The 22,838-nt window shown below is 37.1% G+C and overlaps 1 protein-coding gene across 1 annotated transcript in view; it reads right to left on the bottom strand.

The window, feature by feature from the left end:
- The window catches only part of Tll1 (tolloid like 1), a 184,168-nt gene that overhangs the window by 80,008 nt on the left and 81,322 nt on the right, over window positions 1-22,838 (bottom strand). Inside the window, exons 2-6 of the mRNA XM_028881029.2 lie at window positions 18,939-19,049; window positions 15,318-15,398; window positions 12,571-12,723; window positions 11,957-12,074; window positions 1,356-1,534 (exon numbers count right to left, since the gene is read on the bottom strand). Coding sequence (XP_028736862.1) covers window positions 1,356-1,534; window positions 11,957-12,074; window positions 12,571-12,723; window positions 15,318-15,398; window positions 18,939-19,049 — 642 coding nt within the window. The remainder of the gene's footprint in view (window positions 1-1,355; window positions 1,535-11,956; window positions 12,075-12,570; window positions 12,724-15,317; window positions 15,399-18,938; window positions 19,050-22,838) is intronic.

The following is a 22,838-nucleotide window of genomic DNA, read 5'->3' on the forward strand; positions in this document are numbered from 1 at the left end:
CACTTACAGATCAAGATGTAAGCGCTCAGCTACCGCTCTACTGCCATGCCTTTCTGCCTGCTGCCCTGCTTTCTGCCATGATGACCACACATTCCAACTCCAACCTTCTAAACAGTGAGCTCCAAATAAACTCTTGCTTCTGTAAAGGGCCTTGGTCAGGATGTCTTATCACAGCAAAGAGAAAAGTAACTAGGATTCAGTCCTTCAATCATTCCCCAGTACAGGGCCAAACATCCATTTCCTAGACCTGTACAGATGATTCTGATTCTTGGTAATCTAACCTCCATGGGCAATTAATAACCAGTCCCCCACTTATAATTTGCCATGCAGCAGTAGGACAGAGCTAAAAAGTGTTATGAGACGCTGCAGCCTATATATTTCACCACCTTTTAAATTCACGGTTTCCTTCTTTTCTTTTCAGTTTTTCTCAATTCTAGCTTTGGTGACAACTGTTTTTATTTACCGAAGGTAACATTTGTCATGCTTTGCTTAGACTCTGCAGTGTTTTCAAAGCGTGCCCATGATTCCCTTTTCACACATACGCGTCTGTGTCTATCCACAGAGTTCACAATAAGCTTTGGAATTTTTCATAGCAGTATCTCAACAAACTAATGCTGTGGTGACTAGAATGAAACAGATGAGGAACAAAGACATAAATGCTACTTATTACAGAATGTCCTCAGAAATTCAACATTGTCCTTTAATTAACTGTGAATGAATGAGACAATAAGACCTGTTATGACTCTGCTTGCGCTTAAAATACATACTACCACAAAATACCAAACAAGACTTAGAAATTTTTTTTCAAAGGTAATGTACTGGTATTTCTGAATATGAGAGTTGAAAGAAATATAAAATTTTACTCACTCACAAGACTCTAAGAGAAAAGTAGATTTTTACCATAAATTATATTTAAACTAGTGAAAATGTTTTTTTAAAGTCTTTCTTTAATATATTCATGTCTACAAAGAAAAATCTCCAAGAAACTATTAAGATTATCTTGGGAATGACTCATTTCACTGGAATTTTCTCCAGAAATTATACCTGGTTCAGCATCGGTTCCTGTAGCTATAGTACATAATGGCAAGCCTGGAACCCTTTTTAAGTCTATACAGCATAAATCAAAGAACTAAGTATAAAAAAATGTTTATTAACATGATTAAGTCTTATCAGCTTATTGCTCAAGAGCTCATACCCATTCATGAAATGCATCCATATTTAAAATAAAATAGCTATATCTTAGGAAAAAAATTGAGAAACAACAAGTCTTAATACAGTAAAATGTTGAATATAGTACATTAGGAAAGGCTTACATGGTTTAGAAATGTAAGCTTGCAGGTCCCCAAAGCTCTCACCTGGCTGGATATTCTCTCTTATGATGGTGACATGGTTGTCTCGGTCTGGGCGGGTGTGTTCATGCCAAAAGCCTATCACATGGCCCAGCTCATGAACAACGATTCCAAACTTGTCACAGTTCTTCCCAATAGAGATGGCCTGAGGGCCATTCCCCCGCCGACCAACGTAGGAGCAGCATCTGTAAAAAGTGGACAGCAGAGAAAGGACTTGTGAAGAGCAGACAGCTAGGCATGCCGGCATGGAACTCCCAGAAAACAACAGTGATCTGCTACAGAGCCCCACACCTGAGTCAGGACAGCCTTTTAAGTTCTTGAATGATCAAACTCTCCCATTAATTAAATGCCTGGCAATTACTTTTATAATAAAAAGTAAGCTTTGACATATTTTTACAGTGTTCAGAAGTTAGATCAGAGACAACTATGATATGATGACATATAATGTTTATGAAAGGTGTGTTTACCCTTTAATATCTGCATTTACAATCATTACGTTGTCAGTGTAGTTATCTGCCAATAATCCAATACTACTTTGTTTTAAATTAGAATTTACTTTTATCCTTTAGAGAAAGAGAAAAATATCCATATGTGAAAGACATTGGATAATCAAAATATAAATTAAACTTCTTACTAAAGGAGTAATTCTGAAACAGAGAAAATGCTTTTTTAAAAGTTAGTTAAGGGGTTGGGGACATAGCCCATGGGCCAAGTGCATGCCACTGCAGATATAAGGAACAGAGATCACATTCTTAGAACCCATGGAAATGTCATGGGCCTAGAAACCAGTGTAATCCTAGCCTCTGACAGCAAAGACCAGGAAATCACCAGAACAAGCTAGACAGAAATACAGATTATCCAATGGGGTACTCTGTGGTTCAATTGAGAGACCATGAGTCAATAATACAGTGGAAGAATCATTAAGGACAGTTCCCAACATCAACCCAGACATCTGTGTGCACACACACACAAACTAAAGTAGATTCAAATGTTTAATGGTGGGGGGGCAGACAGGATGGATGAAAAGATCAAGATTTCCTCCAGTCCTGAATGTATGTGGTTGATTCCTAAGACCCACATGATAGAAAGAGGGCCCACTCTGGGATGTTGTTCTCTGATCTCCAACTGTGTGCCATGACATACACACCTACACAGATTAACACACACACACACACACACACACACACACACACACACGCACGCATGCACGCACACACGCACAAACAAATAATTGTGATATTACAAAAGTTAAGTATAGGTGAATTCCCTACAGTTAGTAGTTAACTGGAGGAGGAGGCTCAATCTCAATGTCTCCCCAAGATTCATAAGTCTAAATGTGATCCCTAATGAGCTTTTGTTTAAAGTGTGACTTTTGTTTAAACTGTGGCTTTGGAAAAAAAAATGGACATGAGTACAGAGTCCTTATTGGTTAGACTAAAGCCCTTAAGAAGAAAGCTCTAGCCACCTTCCACCTTTCTACCATGTAAGGACACAGCATACACACCTTCATTTAACATCCAAAGAGTGTCCTCACAAATCAAGAAAGCTCACAGTGTATATGTTACGTAGACCATGGTGGTCAGTAACATAGCACTGTGTGGACTGTGACAACTTATGAAGGAGAATCACCAATTGACAGCTGTTCAAATGTTATTAGACTTTTATGACATGTGTCTATGGATCAGTTTTCAATACCAGAATGTGGTATTTTGTACAACTACTCAAGGAGTGCCCTTGATGGTCAGAAAGAATGTTAAACACTTGGAAACAATTTACCACACAGTTTCTTCAGATTATTAATGCTTTTACATACTTGATGTTTTTCATCTAAAATAAGGACCCATTTATCCATTTACATATGCTATGCATGCACATGTGTGTGTATGTGACAATCTTGCATATACTTACAAGAACAAGCACACACAAGATATCCACTTTAAAGTAAGTTTTAAACAGTATTAGTGTAGTCCTAAGTGCAAATAAATTTCATCTGAACCATTAATAATTACAGTTTACATACAAATAGTTTCTTGGACTATCCTCTACAGTAGACAGTAGCAAATAGTTGTTCTTGAAGTTGGGAATCATAGGGCACTAGACACTGCCAAAGGCCTTTTTGGTTTATTAAGTTTTCAATACAATAAATTAATTACTCAAATGATGTAAAAGGATTTTACTTTTTCAATTTCACTCTTTTCAGTTTGACAGTCTTGTTAATTTTCCACAAATATAAATCCTTATGTAGTCTCTTGCCCTCTTATTCTTTCCTACTTAATTACGTGAGTTTCAAGTGTCTCTACATTTTTAGTGCATGCTAAGCCAATTTGAGATGTTAATTTATACTCATTATTTGTGAGTGCTATATCAACTAATTAAGGTTAATACATCAGGAATAGAAGCCTTGGATAACTGGTGGGGGAACAGTGATATTAATGATTTATCTCCTTTACCCCATGTATGTTTTATAAATAATACATGCAATCCACACAGATGCTTACTACATACTAAAAAGTAACTGCTCAAGTACTCAAAACTTACTTCATTTAGAAAATGGTTGGGTTTATTTCAAACTTTGGAGATTTAAACTAAAATATTTGCTGTTTTAAAGCAACTGTAGAAGACAGAAATATCTGATGATTATATAGCAATTAAGCTACCCATGTTGAGTCATTCTTGCTGGTTATATCCAGAGAACGCAGCACTCTGAAAAAAGAATTCTGAGGGACAGAAAGGCTGTCTATTTATTTAATCCTAAAACACCCTTTTTGGCATAATTGAACCCAGAACAATTTCCCATAATAAGATGGGTCTCATAATGGAAAGGAAAAACAGATTTCACAGTGCCTATTTCATAGTGCTATTATTTTCAATGGCCCTGGGAAATAAGAAAAATGTGGTACTTTGATCCTTGACTAACTAAAGCTCTTAGGAACAGGAGAATTCTAGACATTAAAGTTCATTAAATACATGCTTATACAAATATAAGGCATGTGATGACAAGGTAACATGAAATTCAAAAATGCAGGACTTAATCCCAACATTGTCTTAGTTTCCAGTGAAATCAAGTTTGATGCTATTTCTTCTATTCGGTTCTTCCCATTTCAGGTCTAATTCATTTGCCATTTTTTACATCAAAGGTTAACCTGCCCTCTCAGAAAAACAATTTCCACATATAAAAGAGTTTCATTTCACCTTGAATTATAGAAAGTAATCAAAATCTCCTGTGCCTGGCTTTCGTTGAAGGTTTACATACCAAAATACCATAAAAGTTTTCTTTCTGTCGATCCATAACCTAGGGTTCCTTTTACCTTTTTGTGATTCCTTTCAAATTACTTCCAATTATTTCATTTAATCACTATATGATCTTCACTAAACTGACTCAATTTTTTAGTTAGTTTCTATTTTTAGAAAATCCTAGACCACAAAATTTCAAGTGCCCCATTAAACTGTTCAATACAAGAGGGCAGGAGTCTCCACTCCTTTTATTCACTGACTTAGCACAAGCACCCAAGGCGAGGTGCTTACTGAAGACAGTACCTATTGCAGAGCTCGCTGAAATATCCGCCCATCCTCCTTAGCTTCTCTACATCAATGAAAAGTAAATATCTCACTGAGTATCTCCCCAGTTTAGTTCTCAATCAATGAAAGAATAAATAAATAAACCTCTCCACACACTGGCTAACTCGTCCTGGTGAAAACAGATGGCAATTTTAATCTTCTTTGGCTTTCTCAATTCAAATACCAACAGTAATCCCGAAGCCTCCCCTTCTTTCTAGTTGTCAATCCTCTTGGCTATACCTTTAAGCTAAGCCCAGAATCCATCCACCTCTCAGTGACTGCAATGCCAGTGCCCTTTTCTAATCTACCATTTCTCATGTGGCGTGTTGGGTTGTCCACTAATTATTCTCCTGTTCTTTCTTACCTCACTTTCACCATGTCTTGTTAACATCATGATAGTTTTTATATGTCAAGTCCGATTATGCGATTATTCAGCAACTCTGTGGTAAATTGTGTCCATGCTCAAAAATACTCATTCCCCATCTCTGGCTGATGATTACAAGTCCCTATTCCACTAATTCTGGGTTTCATTACATGGCTTACTCTGGACAACATCACGGAAGCCCAAACTGTCATTTCTGGAGAAAACAGTTAAGAGCCAACACGTGGCTGACCATGTGGTTACCATTTGGTCTGCCATAAGAAGAACTATGACCAGCGCGAGGCATTTCCATGAGACTGCACATAGGACTTAGATGGCCATATGTTAGTAAACAGCATTTGTTGCGCTAAGCAACCGAGCTAGAGGGCCATTTGTTTTGATGCCTTCTAAATGATCTTCATACCCATAAATCTTCCCACATATAGCTCATCTCTCACCACTCTCCATATTATCACTTCACTATATCCATACCCCTGTGCTATGCCTTGGACATGGAGTTAACTCATGCTTCCTTGTCTTTTCCTGTCTATCCCATCAGAAATTCAGACCTTCAAGAAAACCTCTCTTCTCTACCTTCTTCAAGTCTTTGCACAAATTTGACCTTCAATCTTCTCCATTTACCTTTCCTTTAAGAATTTATTGTGGGTTTTTTTGTTTTGTTTTCTTCTTTTCTGCCTTTTCTAGAATCAAAGCATTTTAGGAGACCGGACTCCTACCAGCTCTAGCTCACAGAACAGAGTCTCAGATGTGGCACAGCCTGCACAAGTATTTCATGGGAAATGAGGTCAGCTAAGTCAGGAAGGGGAGATAAGACTCTCGTGGTGACAGTAGGTAGAGTAGGAGTTAACAGGACTCTTTCTGAGGTTCATCCATCAACCTGGCTCTCCAGTTTTGCCTCATCACAATTCAAGAATTCATTTAAAACCAACTAATAAATTGTTTGTCATTAAATTAACTTGTCTCTGTCGTTTGCACACAAGAATCTGGGCTAGTACAATCTTCTAAGTGAAATTATTCTTTTGCAGAAAGAAAACACCTTCTGTTCAATGTTGTAATCCATAATATATGGCACAGAATGGCAGAAGAGTCAAAATAAGCACAGGATAAACTAACTACTATCTTAGTGCAAACAGTCAAAACTCAAATGCTGAAATAAAACCTAGAAAGCAGTTAAACAAATTAACTTGGTAGTTGGTTTTTTTTTAACAGCTGTTAAAGAGAATTAGGTAGACAAATATTACAGAAGAAGGTAATAGAGAAATAGCAGAGATAAAGGACATTAGACTAAATTAATAAATTTAGTGACAAAAATCTCTCACAAAAACAAATCAAATAATTTCCATGAAAAATACTACTTTACAGTTAATTGATAATTCTTTTATAATACTTACCACTATTATAACAGCCATTCATTGAAAATTGTAAGTTCTCAGATTAATTTTTTTTATTTAAATTTTCCTACTGAAATGGTTCAATGTGAGAGTTTTTTCGTGCTTTACCAGCAGTGAATAGAGATGATCAGACACGGCTGATGCAGTGTCTGAATAGTCTGCACTTGCTGTCTAAGTCTTTTGCTTTGCGTCTCTATAAAACCCTGGCCAGAGACAGTCCGGCCTGTTGGAATAGTTCCAGCCTCTCGAGCTATCTTTATTTTCTATCTGTTTATCTCTGCAAGATTCTCACCATAAATCCTTCTATCTAATATTTCCTGCTGATTGCACTCAAGAAAACTCTGGGAAGCTGTTGTTAACGCCCCACATTCAAAGACAATTACATTTTTGTATGGCACTCAGAAGTCGGATTTTCACAGGAGTAGCATATGGACTCCACAAGTTATAATAGGACCACATATATATGAAATTATATATATGAAATTATACATACATATATATATATATATAAAGTAATGAGAAAAGAGGCTATGAATTTGAAGGCAAGTGGGGAAGGGTATATAGGAGGATTTGGAGGGAGGAAATGGAAGGGAGAAAATGTAATTAAATCTCAAAAATAAACAAAAATATTTTAAATGTAAAATGTCTCATTTTTAATTATGTCTGGGTAATTTGCAACTCTTTAAATTATTTTGATGTAAAAGATAAATTCTCACAGTGTTTTACTGTTTAAGAAATTTATGAGGCTGAAATAATGGTGACATCTATACTTTCATGAACACCTATATGTAAAATAATATGTGGGTGCCATGAGGGACACCAAGGTAAGTTTTATGCACTAGTCCTTGACAAAGATAAGTACTATTACTTGAGCAAGCTGAGGTAAGGTAACTGTGAATAAAATCCCACTGTGGGCATCTAAAAATGGATGAGAACCAAGTCTGAGGAAGAATTTCACCAAGGAAAGAATAAGGCAATTGTGTTTTATCTTATTTCATTTAAAATTCATTTGCTATTTTATTTATTCAGTTTTACTTAGTTGCTAATTTTGAACTGTTAGGAATCAAACCCAGGGCCTTACAAGGCAAGTGTTTCACAACTGAGAGACATTACTATCTCCTGATTATTTAATTGACAAATAGTAACTCTTACAGATCTGTGGGGACTAATGTGACATTTCCATTCATGTATTAATGCCCATTTCTAGAACTAGAAATTAAGTAAAATGGAAGAATGGGCTAGTTTGAACTTGTTTGCCCAGGCTTCTCCTGTGAAATCTCTGGGAGCATCCATCTTCAGCTCTGACATTTTTCTCTTCTTTTTTTTTTTTATTTAAACAAATATTTATACCATATATCTTGATATGTTTTCCATTCCTTCAATTGCTCTCATATGCTGCTCCCCACATTCCTCCCCACTCAACTCTCTCCCTCTCCTCTCTCTCTCTCTCTCTCTCTCTCTCTCTCTCTCTCTCTCTCTTCTCTCACACACAACACACACAACACAACACAGAGAGACAGAGAGACAGAGAGACAGAGAGACAGAGAGACAGAGAGAGAGAGAGAACCAAAACAAAAATCAAAATAACAAACAAAAGATTAGCAAGACAAAAAATTCCGAAATCATCAGAGACAAAAAGTCTACAAAAATATCCTTGAGTTCATTTTGTTGGAGGGGAAGTGGACACAGGCTCCCATCCCTAACCAAGAAGCAGCTGTCTGCAATTGATGTTCACTGTCAGAGGAAAAATGAGTCTCCTCCAGTGGAGTCTCACTGGGTATGTTAACTGCATCTCAGGATAGAGCCCCATGGACAGGAGCACTTGTCCATTATACCCCTTTTGAGGTCTCCACACCGTCACCATATGCTTTGTCATAGGAACGAATTGTCTTGTGCCGAGAGACTTTTCATATTGTCTAATCTGTTTTCTTCTTTTACATTCTAAACAGAGCACCTACCTCAAAAGTGCATTTATAAAAAATTAAAAAAAATTAAAAAAAACTATGAACAAGATCTAAAAGATGGTAAGTGGGGAAAATTCGTCTGGAAGGATGAAAGCAAAATGAGAAACTTTAAAGAGAAAATAAAATGAATGTAAATATCAATGTATTACAAACAAAAGCAGTGCTATGCTTTATAAAGTTGAAGAATGGAAAAAAGGAAAGATGTGTTTATCCACGTAACACAAATCTTAAATTGTCTTATTAATTTAAAAAAATCTGAAGCCAATATTGGAGTGAAAGCTGAAAGATCAGAGAAACAGAACAAGCCACAACCAACCTCACCTCACCAACTAACTCCTCAGCCTCCAAAGCCAGATCTTCTGTTTACTCATGCCTTATATACACCTTTCTGTGCCCTGCCATTTTAATTCCTTCCTAGTGCTGGGATTAAAAGCATGTGTGCTTCCCAAATACTTGGTAGCAAAGGCATGAGATCTCAAGTGCTGGGATTAAAGGTATGTGCTACCATGCCTGGCTCTGTTCCCAGTGTGGCCTTGAACTCACAGAGGTCTAGATGGATCTTTGCCTCCTGAGTGATAGGACTAAAGGTGTGTGCCACCACTGCTACGTCTACTTTAGTGGCTGGCTATGTCTTCTGATCCCCAGATAAGTTTATTATGGTACACAATATATTGGGGTACACAATATATCACCACAATCCAAACATATTATGTATTTAGAAATACATGAACTGGGCTATGATTTTTAAAATTAGACAGTCAGAAGGAAGTATAGAGAGCTGGATATTTGAAATATGAAACAGATATAAGAAGAAAGCGCTTCAAAGGTAACTGAAAATTACCCTGCCAAAACTCAAGCAATTTGAAGGAAATATTACTCAATTACTGAACAATGGATAATACTTTATGGCACTATCCAAAAATATCTGGAGATAATGATGTTTAACTTTTCTTAACATCATTGAGGTGAGACCAAAATTGAAATCCATTACTTTTTAAAGTTAAGTCATCTAGACAAACATGGGAAAAGTGAAAATAATGTGACAGACTCACTCCCATACTCACTGAAATTATGTATGTTTCCCTTAAATAGGAAAGGGGGCATGATAGAGCGAATATTTCCTCCAAAAGAATTAAGTAACCATTTTGACTTCTGTATATAAAACACAAAGTACTCAAATAGTTATTGCCATTAGATAAATTCTTGTGTCAAGAAGAGCTTCAGGTAATAAGTTCAAAATAAATGAAATAACATTAAAAATAAACATTTTGTTGAGAGCCTTTAACAAATATTTATTATTATTTTTTTTAGATCACTGTATAATGAGAGAGAGCAAAAAAGGGTGAGGATCCAGGTGGGAAGGGAAGTAGAGAGGACCTTCGAGGAATATGGGAAAGGAGAAACCTTAAGTAGAATATATTGTATGAAAAAAAAATCTACTTTCCATTGTAAAAAATTATATTAAAAAATAAAAAAATCTAGAGACTCTGAAGTGATTTAACTACCAATGGCCATAATCACTGTTCTTTAGTTAAGTAAAATGATAGAAGTTTCCAAGTTAAAAAAAAAGAGAAAAAGAGGAAAATCAACACTTTGTAATGGTGTGGATGTTCATGATGTTTGGGTCTCATGGCCACCACATCTCTCTACTGACGGTTAGGAACATTGTAAATGAGAAAGTCCAACCCTGTGTGCCTTCTGGTCAGAGGGAAGCAAAAACAGAAGGAACCACTACCAAGTACTGCTAGAAAACAAATCGAGCAATTTCTAGATAAAAATGTAAATTAATTCCAAACACAGGAGAGAAGTTTGAAGATTTCCAGAAGAGGACATTTTTAGAGTTTTTTTTTTTTTTTTTTTTTTTTTTTTTTTTTTACTTATTTATTGCTTCTTTAATCATGTGTATATGTGGGGGTGGAGGCATGCCCATGAGAGAGGGTGACAACAGAGGCCACAGGCATTGGATCCCCTGGAACTGGAGTTACAGGCATCTGCAGGTTGTGCTGATGTGTGTGCTAAGGACAAAACTCGGGTCCTCTGGAAGAGCAGTGATTTCCTTGAGCCGCTGATCCATCTCTCCAGTCCAAACAGAAGGACTTGGAAGTGTTTGTCACTACTTGGAGAGCTGCTACTATTGTAGCTTGAAGTATGAGATTTGGTGGGAGACGCGAAGACAGAAACAGCTTATGTGGCCATTACTCTAAGTCCCTAATGTTTCTTGAAGGAAGTTGGGCTTTTTTTTTACAAGTCAGGCATAAAATGTTCTTGAATATAAATGACTATTCACTTATAAAGAGAAGAGTACCAGTTTTCCTTTCAAAAAAGTTTAGAAAATGCACTCAATTAATTAATTATGGCTATTGGTACTTCTGCTGTAGAAGTAGCTACTAAAATATAATCTCAATATTTACAGAACATTTTTAACTGAAAAATGTTTATATTTATTATTCATTTGTCAAAGAGGAACTAACTATACATGACTGGGTGCACATGGAGAGATAAAGAGGTGAACTTGTAGGAGTTGATTTTCTGCTTACAGCATGTAGATTTTGGAGACCACTTGGGCAACCAGGTCTGTTTGTACACACATTTACTCTCTGGGACATCTTGCCAACTTCCTAAAATCATTATTTATTTCAATGTAATAGTCTATAACAATTTCATATATGCATATAAATCGATCCTATTTACCTCCCACTTCCTCCCCAACTCCTACTGAATCCCCACACCTCTTTTAAATGTTATGTCCTTGTTTTATTATTTCTTTTCCTAAAATAATTTTTAAGAAAGTATTTGTTATCTTGTAAGCACATTTGTGAAACACTATTGTAGGAGAAAACACCAAAGAATCTCAGAAAGTATAAAATCTTGCTCGCCTCAGCATGCTTGGAAGGCAATTGCTTGTGGTGGTAACTTGGTAAATTAAGACAGGAGAGCAGGTAGATTGGCCTAACGGTCTGAGATGCTACAGGGAGGAACTTGAGTCCCAACATAGGACCCAGAGACCAAATGACATGATGGTCAACCGTACTAGAAACCAACTGCTTAGATTTCCCAGGGAGACTGGACATGGACAGTGAAGTTTCTGAACACAGAAAGCAGAATTCTAGAAAAACTGCTGTACCAAGAGAAATGACCTGCAAAGAGGTACAAAGCCCAGTGATCATAAAATACCTTTGTCTGAATGCAAATTTTCTTATGCAAAACTCAGACTGTCTCTTGGCCAACGTACTACACAAACAGGAAGAAAGGGATCCTACCTATCAGCCTTCCCCTTTTAGTCTTCAAAACTGAAGTCCATTCTCTACTTACCCACAAGGCCTATAGGTGAACACAATGTAACTCTCTTCATCACTTCTCTCAGTGAAAGTCACACATGTGTGCTTTTCCCAGTGTCTCATGGCCTGCTTGAACATGGCTCGCTGGCTGCCTGGAAAAATTCATGACTTTAATAAAACAGTGTGGGCTTTCAGGGAGGCATGTTTTGTGATGGCTCCCCCATCCTGGCTGGCAGTCAGGGCTCCAGCCAGCACTGAAGTCAACCGTGCCTGGTTCACAGCACCACACATGAGTCATTGCTCAGAATCCACACTCATTTTATAATCAGAGGGTTAGACCCACTAGCTCTACAAATATGTGCAGACAGACTCTAGGGATGCGTGTGCATTCTTCCTATCACTGCAGAGACACTGCCTTCCAAAGTAAATTTCAAACAGTATAAAATCCGGCACAATACTTTAGACCCTAAAATGAAAGACTAAAGATAATTTACTTCAAATTCAGAGATATTATAAATTAGCAACCCAGGTTAATTGAGCCCTTTTTCCCCACATTTGATTGGATAGTGTATTTTCTACACACACACACACACACACACACAACACACACACACACACACACAGAGTCACTCACTGGGAATGTCTTACCAGTAAAGTTTCCTCCTATGACATAAGGAATAACACCTCCAGGCCATATTCTTTCCGTTCTTGACGTAGCAGCTCTGGGAACTCGATTTTTCTCATTTTGCTCTGAGAATTTCAGAGATGCTTTTCCTTTAGTGGTCTTATTTTGCTCCAAGCCTGTAGCGACATTTAAAATATCTGTCAAACAGAAGTCTCCTGTCAGAGAATCATACTTCTCTTCAAGGACAAAAGTTCAACTGTCTTCTATATGTATTTATTTATTTATTTTAATTAAGAGATTTTCTATTCATTTTACATATCAACCACAGATTCCCCTGTCCTCACTCCACCTACCCCTAGCCTCCCCCCACCCACTCACTCCCCATTCCCACCTCCTCCAAGGCAAGGTCTCCCATGGGGAGTCAGCAGATCCTGGTACTATAAATATGCCCAAACTGCATTAAAGGAAAAATGGCAGTCATTTTATATACTTTAAAAATATATGGAAATATTTAAGTATTTCATGTCCCAACATCATTTCTCAGTGCCCTATGGATGAGTCATGAAGAATTTCAATATTTCAGGCAATAGGATATAGAAGTCTGGAAAGAGTATAAGATCATGGAAAAATTGTCTTACACCGCTTATCATATCAGCCCATGAGCCATTCATCACAGTTGATAAAATAGATACTGTTCCATGAGAGAGCTCAATTTTCAATATTACTTCTTTAAATTATTCTGGCCAAGTACTTAATCATTGAAATCCAGGTTGGTGTTCCAATAGTACAAGGTAGAGCCATAAATGTTACATCACATACATAGTTAAGAAAAATAAACTGCTGGCCACTGAGACAATAGGCTGTCTCCATTCCTCCCTTCTCTGTTCTCCTCCAGCTATCAAGGAGAGGAGCCGCTGCTACAACATAGTAACAGAATAGCAAAATGCAGCCTGTTCAGAGAAAACTCCAACTCAGAGTCTAATTTTCCTTGTCTTTCTTGCAATTTTTCCTGCTGTGTTTGCTTTTCATGAATGTTCATGACTGTTCTTTTCATTCATCAATCAGTGTTACTGTGATGCCCTCACTATTAAATGCTCTATTGTCATAAATACTGAATTTAGACCCAATGAACAAGTCTGGAGTATGTCTATCCCTTCAATGTCCTTAAGCAAACATATTGTCTTTGCTTAGAAAGATCACTTCTGGAAAGCGTGTTCATTGATTATTGAATCATTAACCTATTAAGTGAAGCAATATTAGAACATTAAACTTAAATAAAGGATTCTACAGAATGATTTCAGAGCTATGAATGGTAATAAGCTTAATATTATAGGCATTAACTAATTGTGAAACCAGAATAAAGCATTTATGAAATATATACATGCATATACAAACATGTTATTATTATTTTGTTTTATTTTAGTGTTGTAGCACGAAACTTAAAGGATCTTATTAATGAAATCAAACTTGAGGTCAGTTATTGGGGTGAGTGCTGGATGATCAGAGAAGCAGAACAAGCCACAGCTTCCACACCTTGCCAATTCCCCAGCTGATCTTGTTTCCTCAGACTGGAAGCCTCTGAGTCCCCATCCAAATGGATCTCAGCTGAACTGCTGCTCAAAAGCCTAAAAGCTTAACCAACTCTAGTTCCTGGTTTTCACGCCTTATATATCTTTCTGCTTCCTTCCATCGCTTCCTGGGATTAAAGGCATGAGTCACCATGCCTGAATGTTTCCAGTGTGGCTTTGAACTCACAGAGATCCGGATGGATCTCTGCCTCCCAAGGGATAGGATTAAAGGTGTGTGTGCCACCATTTTCTGGCCTCTATATCTAGTGGCTGTTCTGTTCTCTGACCCCAGATAAGTTTATTAGGATGCACAATACTTTGGGGAACACAGTATCACCACATAGTGTTTTGGTTGTTGTTTTAAAATTTATTTATTTTCATGTATACAGATGTTTGCCTGCATGAATGTCTGTGCACTACATTTCTGCCTGATATTTGCAGAAGCCAGAAGTGGGCATCAGGTACCCTGGGACTGGAATTTCAATTCTGAGTTGCAATGTTGGTGCTGAGAATTGAATTGAGGTCCTTGACATGAGCATCTAGTGCTCTTAAGGACTGAAGCTGTACTCTTATTTTGTTTTCTTTTTGATTGTGGTTTGTTTTTATTTGGAGGTTTGTTTGTATATATGCTTGTTATTTGTTTGCTTGCTTGTTTTGAGGTAGGATCTTATGTATTCCTAAAATCCATAGTGTAGCTCAGGCCACCTCTAGCTTATGACAATACACCTTACCAACCTCCAAAGTGGTATGGATTACCAGCATGAACCACCATGCCTGGTCCAACTATTTTCTAAACTGAAATATCTTTTTGTCAAATTAATAAAAATGGCTTTCCTTTAGAAACAAATACCACTGTGATTTCTTTTTCACTTGACAAAAATTGAGGCAGCCCCATGGCCTATAAAAAAATATTTTGGTATGGTTCTTAATGAACCAGAAATACATATCAACAATTAATTAATATTTATCATTTATATAAGGAAAAGCTTAAACTAAGTCAAGAGAACATTTCAGTTTTCTCCAACTTAAGTTCTAAATACTGGGCATGGATTATCAATTAACAAAATACAAAAGGGACTCTTTCTCAGTGTATCCTTTACCTCTTTTACAGAATAGTGGCACATTGATTTTAATAAACTGAATTTCTATGTGTATCATTTTTACTGTACATCAAGAGTCTGCAACTTTAAGCATTGATATACCAGAGCCAAGTCTTCTTATCCTGTCTATAAGTTGATAGAGGGCCCCTCGTTTCTTTGGTATGCCATGGTCTCCAAATCCACCTAAAGAATAAAGGAGAAATATTAAGTCTAATGCTGCCAGTCCTTCCAAAAAACAATAGCAATACTGCTGGGTTTTGCTTGGTTAGGTTTTTTATGTGGAATTAATGTGTTAAAAAGCATTAGCCAAGAATCTTTATAGAGGATAAAGTTTCTACAGGAACACATGCTAGTAGCTAAGAATAAGGAGGTGGGAGAAACTCACCAGCAACCTAAATGACTTTATTTGGGCATCATGACAATTGAGTTATCTATTGATAATCTGAAACATTCTTCTTCTCTGTGGCCTTGACACCACCTGTTGCCACATAACTATGCTATGCAGAATGTCAGGAAGTCACAGAGCCCTATTGATGGCTTCCCAGCTATTTTCCCTATGTAAACTGAGTCTGTTCAGATGTCTTGCCCATAAGTGGAAATCAAAACATTAAAAGAGCAGGCTTGCAGGGCAACTTTTGTTCCTAAACTTTGAAATATCGGGTCAGTTTTATAATACATTCAGCTACATCTTGAGAGTTATTTTCCCTAATTTATATAATCAAGAAAAAGTCACAAGGTCAGTACCCCAATGCAATGTTCAATTGCAAAATGTGTTACATTACATTATGCGATTTGCAAGATTTTTAAAAATAATGATAAAATGGCTCAAGGATGTTCCAGAATATAAGGAAGAAAAGAGGAGAGGATTAAGGAAATCTAACCTCTTAAAGTAGAAGCCAACGTCCTTATAAGGCAAACAGTGGGAGCGGGGACTAGTAGTCTGCTTAATTATTTGCATTACATGGTCACATTTTTTTTCTGTGCAGCTTGAGAAAAATTTTTTAAATTTTTCAGACATTTCAGAAAGATGAGATCACACTCAAATGTACTCATTCCTAAGCAGTCACTTGAAACCCTTTTAAAGTATGGGTTCTACTTGTTTTAAACAACCATTATATGGAGACTTTAGTTATATTCTATGGGGCCAAAATGCATGCAACTAGACCTCTAAGGGTCATTTTATGAAAAATAAACACATATCTTGGCTACTATCAAGATAGTTCTATGGATGCGAATCATAGAATTGAAAGGTGATGTTCTAAGCCTCAGGAAGGAAATCGTATTTGGAAGAATAGTGAAGCAATTTTGAATAATATTAAGAACAAACGAAATAAGTTTTGACACTGGCAGCTCCTGAAGCTTTAAAAGGGTTGTAGAGTTGTCACCTGTTCTGGAGTGCAATGGAAACACACCAATCAAGTGTCTATTTGTAAATATAACTCAGACATTTTGAAATTAGAAGAGAAAAATAAGAACTCTATATAAAAAATCGCAGAAAACAAAAAATGGAGTAAAATCATCAAATACAGGACACTTAAATGATCTGAAACTCACCTCTAGAGTACAAGTGACAACTGAGCTTTCTGTCTTCTGTGCTTGTCAACTTGGACTTATAATGTTGCTATTATCAAAATCATATTGTGTTCAGTACTCTATAAAGAGATATTATTTTCCCTCCAACTATATTGTCTCAGAGCCTACATTTAAATGAAATATCAACATTAAATGGTAGTGTTAAGTTTTTTATTCACAGAAACTCAATGGCTCCTAAACAGTATGGGAAGTAAGACCTAAGAAATGGCCTAAATAATACTTAGAGCAAAGGGTAACTTGAATAGAAACTCAAAACATAGTTTAATGAACACAGGGTTTTGCAGAATGGTGTCAGTTCTTTATCGTCCAGAATAAATTGCCCAATAAAAGTTTGAGGAAGAAGCGTGCTGTGAAGGAAGGTGCTGTCCAAATTCCATGCTAAGCCTAGCAGAGGGGTCTTGGAAAGAGAGCCAACTATGACTAAATAGATATGAAAATGTCATGAGAAGACCTGCACCTTTGCTGGTGTGTGTGTGTAAGAGGTTAGAGAAAATTGATAGCTTTGAAAAGCTGAGTTCACAGAGCAAATTCTGCTGCCTTTAGGTGTGCAGTATTTGGAATGCACAGCCCAATGTACATATACCAACCACATATCGTTCTCAAGATATCCTAGCATAGGTTATTAATATGTGATATAGATTACCTACGTATTTGTATTTGTATATGTGCATACAGTGCTCCATGTTTCAGGAAAGATTGTCACTCTACATAACAAAGGCCAAAACATATGAGTATTTAGTCAATTCCTTAGATTTTATCTTTTGTATTCCTCATGCAAGACTTTCCTTAGCTGCGATAATGGTATTTTACCTCAATAAGTCAATGCCCTTATTTTAGAAACTGCTTGCTAAAACATATAATATGGGAATGTGATATGGCATTTTATACGTATTTTCTGTAATTAATTTCAAAATGTTTTCACACATTTGCATGTGCATGTCTACACACACACACACACACACACACACACACACACACACACAGCAAACTGTTAACATCGGCTGCGTTTAGGAATCATACCACTGGCATCCTCTGCATTATCATACAGCTTTTCCATATGTTTGAAATTTTCTGAGACAAAAGCTTACTAAAACAAATGAGTTAGACAAGGAAATATTGATGCACAGTAAAATGTCTTAACTCTAAGACAGATTTATCTGCTGGATAGCAGAGAGGAATTGTACACATATTTACTATTACATAAGGCTAAGACAGTGGTTCTCAACCTTCCTAAAGCTGTAATGCTTTAATACAGCTACTCATGTTGTGGTGACCCACCAACCCAAAATTATTTTCATTGCTACTTCCTAACTTCAATTTTGCTACTGCTATGAATCAGTTAAGATCTGATATGAAGGATATCTGATATGTGGCCCCTGTAAAAGGGTCATTTGACTGCCAGAAATGTCATGATCTATAGGTTGAGAATCATGGGATAAGTAAGAGAAGGTCAAACTAGCAAAGGGAGTAATTCAATAAATTAAAAGGAATGCATCAAACCAATGTTTTACTGCCTGGTGTGGTAGCATTTGATTGTAACAGCACCTGGGAGGTGAAGGGAGGAGAATCGGAAGTTGGAGGCCAGTGTGGACTGTATAGCAAGGCAGAAGCTAGTCTAGGCTGCATGAGACACTGCCTCAAAACTTAATAAAGAAGTCGATAATTATATATATATATATATGATATGTATATATATATATATATATATATCAGCTATAACTAAAAAACAAAAGTTTATCCTTTTAGTCTTACCATCTCCTCCAAAAGGGAACTCAGAATAAAAATAATACTAAGAAATTATAAAAGATATTTAAACCTTAAAAGACAATATTTTAAACCTCTGGGTTTCCATATAGGCATAGTTCTAATGTGGTCAAAACAACTAATATTGAAATCATCTCCAGGGGTTTTCCTAAAAGTTATTGGTGCAGAGCCAGGCATGGAACATAAGTACCAAATTGTCATTAAATAAAATTATAAGTGAAAGCTACAATAAGAACCTAAACTTTAAACTATGTTTATTTCCATGTACAAAGTCAAATTTGATGTGGGTTTTTAAGAATATTCACAGAATTTCAAGTATATTTTTCCTCAAGACAATGATAAATGTGTTGAAATAGTCAGCCGTACCTGTGGTATGTCCAAGTTTGCCAAAGGGGCTCTGAGTTAGGTCGATGGTCCTGTCTATTTGAAAGATATTTAAGTCTTCATCGTCTAAGGCAATGTCACCCCAAAACACAGCTAAAACAAAAAAGTAGGATTAAAGTGTAAAATATGTCAGCATAAAATGAATTCATATCAAGTTAACTATGGAACATTGTGAAATGGCAGGGAGCTGGCTCAGAAGTTAGAAGCACACGCTACTCTTGCACAGGACCTATATTTGTTTCCAGCAACTCCCTTGGGTACCTCAGAAACCCCTGTAACCCCCACTGATGGCCATTGCACTCAGGTGCACGCTCCTCCCCTACACATAATTAAAAACGAACCTTTTCTTCTTTTTTTATTATTATTTTATTTTATTTTGCAATACTATTCAGTTCTACATAACAGCCACAGATTCCCTTGTTCTCCCCCTTCCTGTCCCCCTCCCCTTCCCCCCAGCCCACTCCCCATTCCCACCTCCTCCAGATCAAGTTCTCCCCCGAGGACTGGGATTGACCTGATAGACTCAGTCCAGGCAGGTCCAGTCCCCTCCTCCCAGATTGAGACAAGTGTCCCTGCATAAGTCCCAGGTTTCAAACAGCCAACTCATGCAACGAGCCCAGGACCTGGTACCACTGCCTAGATGCCTCCCAAACAGATCAAGCCAATCAACTGTCCCACCTATTCAGAGGGCCTGATCCAGTTGGGGGCTCCTCAGCCTTTGGTTGAAACCAGGGTTTGATAAAGCACAGGGACAAATAGCCAAATGAATGGAACCTTTTTTTTTTTTTAAGAGTACATTTTTAAAGATAATCCTACCTGGGTACATTAGATTTGTCACAGCATAAACCCATCCCCTGACTTTGGTATTTTTGGTAGAAAGGAAAGATTATTTTGTTTGGGGAGAAGCTGGACTATTGAAAATGTAATATGGATGCTTGCATTTTCTCTGGATGCCTGTGGCCCTGTGCAAGCCTTCACCAACAGGTGGAAGCAGTAACGAGGAAATGATGCTCTACCAGGAATCAGTTCAGCAAGATTCAATTCCAACTAGGAAGGAAGGCTGTACTGAGGCAGCTGCTCCCTCAGCATACTCTGTTGCTTCTAAGGCATGTCTTTAAAGACCAAGCTGCCTCCAGGTGTTTAGAAATGGGTGCGCAATTTAAAAAAAAAAAAAAAAAAAAAAAAAAAAAACTAAGTTTTAAGTCAACATTTACTTAGGCAACAGCTACATGCTATGCTAGTAATGACTAATGAGTACTGGCTTGTCACTTCAGGAGCCTCAAAATCACTCCATAACCCAGAACACACAGATTCTATCCAGGGCTTTGCGCTACTTGAAAAAAAAAAAAAAAAAAGCAAAGATCTATAAACTAATGTGAAGGAATGGGTCTCATTTATAACTAGCACGAAATTTATCTTTTAAGCTCATAAATACTAACACAATAATGAAATGGATCCTTGTTCAAATCGAAACTAAGGCTTTGATTACATTGTAGCAAAAGATGTCACAGTACTCTAACTTCAGGGTACTTGACAGAGAATGAATTTATTATGAAACAGTAAAACTCTGGAAAATGCCTAGAATTTCCAAGGTTATTTTTTATTTTGTTCTTTTATCTTTCTTTATTGCTTTTGTAGCTTTATATTTTCTTCTGTAAAACAAAAAAAGGGGGGAAATGAAGATTTATGAAGTGATAAAAAACAAAATTTCTGTCTCTTATTGGATTATAATCTTCATCTTTATGAATTTTAGCACTATAAAGAACTAGTTAATAAAAAGTAGTGGACTTACCAAATTCCAACTCCCCTCCTAAAGGTTATAACCTGTTTGGGGCTTGCCTCTTAGGCTAGGCATATTATATAATCAGTTTAATTGACTGGCAAGTTTGGGTTCTTTACACAAAACTGGGAGGTAAGAAGGTCAGATTGACGTACAAATCAAGACAGGAAGAAAAGAGAACTCAGTTCAAGGTAGGTTATCAGCTCAAAATATGGATAATTCTTTCTTAACTTCAAACTTCCTTCTCAATGGCTGTCTCCCTCCATGCCACCAGTGCTGAGCTCTGTCAACCGAATGACAATCTAATCCACACAGAGAGAGGCTTACTGTCACTTACAGTCATAGAAACAAAGTCACAGAGAGAGAGAACAGCTTACAACACTAAAAGCTTTGAGGCCCAAAATTAAATCCAGACTCTAAAATTGAATTCACTTCATACACATGCCACAGAAACCACCAAAAGCCATGCATCCCATGAAAGAAATAATCAACCTTAATTTATTATTTTATCAATCATAATGAAAGAACCATAGGTTTTCATTAAAATACATTTCACGTTCAAGGTCTTCAGGTAAAGTCAAGTTTAGTATTCTTTAAAACACTGCCATTATGTGTATGACTCAGGGAATGGTTGTGATCACGGGCAGTTAAAGTCAGCCTATCTCTCCCTTAATGCTGTAGTCCTGCAGACAACCAGAGAGCCCAAAGCGGGGCTTCTCTCATTGTGAAAGAGAATCAGAGAACCTGCTCAAAACAAAACTTCAGGATTAAGTGGGTCTGGAGAAGAACCTCAGATTTCTACATTTAATAAACCCCCAGTTTCTGGGAATAGTTAACACAGTCGTCATCTTTAATAGTATTCATTTTTTATTTCTGTAAGAATAAACTTTCAGACTGGCTGACTAGAAATTTGAGGCATTGCACTACTGAAATATCAATTTGTCTACATTTTGCATAATAAATAGGTTTTCAGTAAGTTAAAAACATGAGTGTATTTTTGGATTTTTATTTTCTTGTAATGACATTTCATATGGGGTAGGCACAAATGCCCTGATGTGTTACACCAAAGACAGTCAACAATCCATGGATAAGACATGCAGCAGAAGCCATTACTTCTAGAAAGACAAAACAGAAAAAGAAAGAGAGAGAGAGAGAGACAGAGAGACAGAGAGAAGGAAGGAAAGAAGGAAGGAAGAGAGAAGGAAGGAAGGAAGGAAGGAAGGAAGGAAGGAAGGAAAGAAGGAAGGAAGAAAGGCATGAGGCCAGATGATAATTAACTACAGACAAAACAGTTCTGGAGAACATAAACCCATTTTATTTGTCATCTTTTGCTCTAACTCGTAACTATAGCTTCAGATACAGCTTGGCAGCCAGTTCTGAATGCTCCAGAAATTGGTCCAGGAGAAGACCAAGCACTTTCTTAGAAACAGTGAGTGAAGGAGTGCTTATGTGCTGTAGGGATGCACGATAGACCCCATACATGCATGTTACACACACACACACACACACACACACACACACACACACACACACACACCACCACCACCACCACCACCACCACCACCACCACCACACCACACACCACATTACAATGTTAAAAATGCCCAGTTTCTCCACATGGCACAGATTTGAGGTTTTCTTGTGGTATCTCTAGTTAAATTGAAGTGTTGTTTTTCTGTATGTTAAAATATTCTGTGCGAGTCTTGGCCCATCAAGCTAGAGCATGACCATTTCTACTGCCTCTTTAGCTTCTTCATCACAATCTGCTATATATTTGATATTTTGGGGCAAAATGTTGTGGAATATTGCTTTAGGCAAAGATAGGTTACACTCCTTTATGCTGTGGAATGTTGTTTTAACAATGTAAAGGTGTGTTACATTTCTTTCTGCTGTGTTTGTTTACTTATGGAAAGATGTGTTGCATTTGTTACACCTTGTCTGCTTAAGGCACCTGATTGGTCTAATAAAGAGCTGAATGACCAATAGCTAGGCAGGAGAAGAATGGGTGGGGCTGATGGACAGAGAGAGAATAAGCAGGAGGAGAGATGTAGACTTGAGAGAGAAAAGAAGAAGGAAAGAGAACAAGAGAGAAAAAGAGGGAC

The sequence above is a fragment of the Peromyscus leucopus genome, chromosome 17, assembly GCF_004664715.2.
Source record: "Peromyscus leucopus breed LL Stock chromosome 17, UCI_PerLeu_2.1, whole genome shotgun sequence".
NCBI classification, from domain to species: domain Eukaryota; kingdom Metazoa; phylum Chordata; class Mammalia; order Rodentia; family Cricetidae; genus Peromyscus; species Peromyscus leucopus.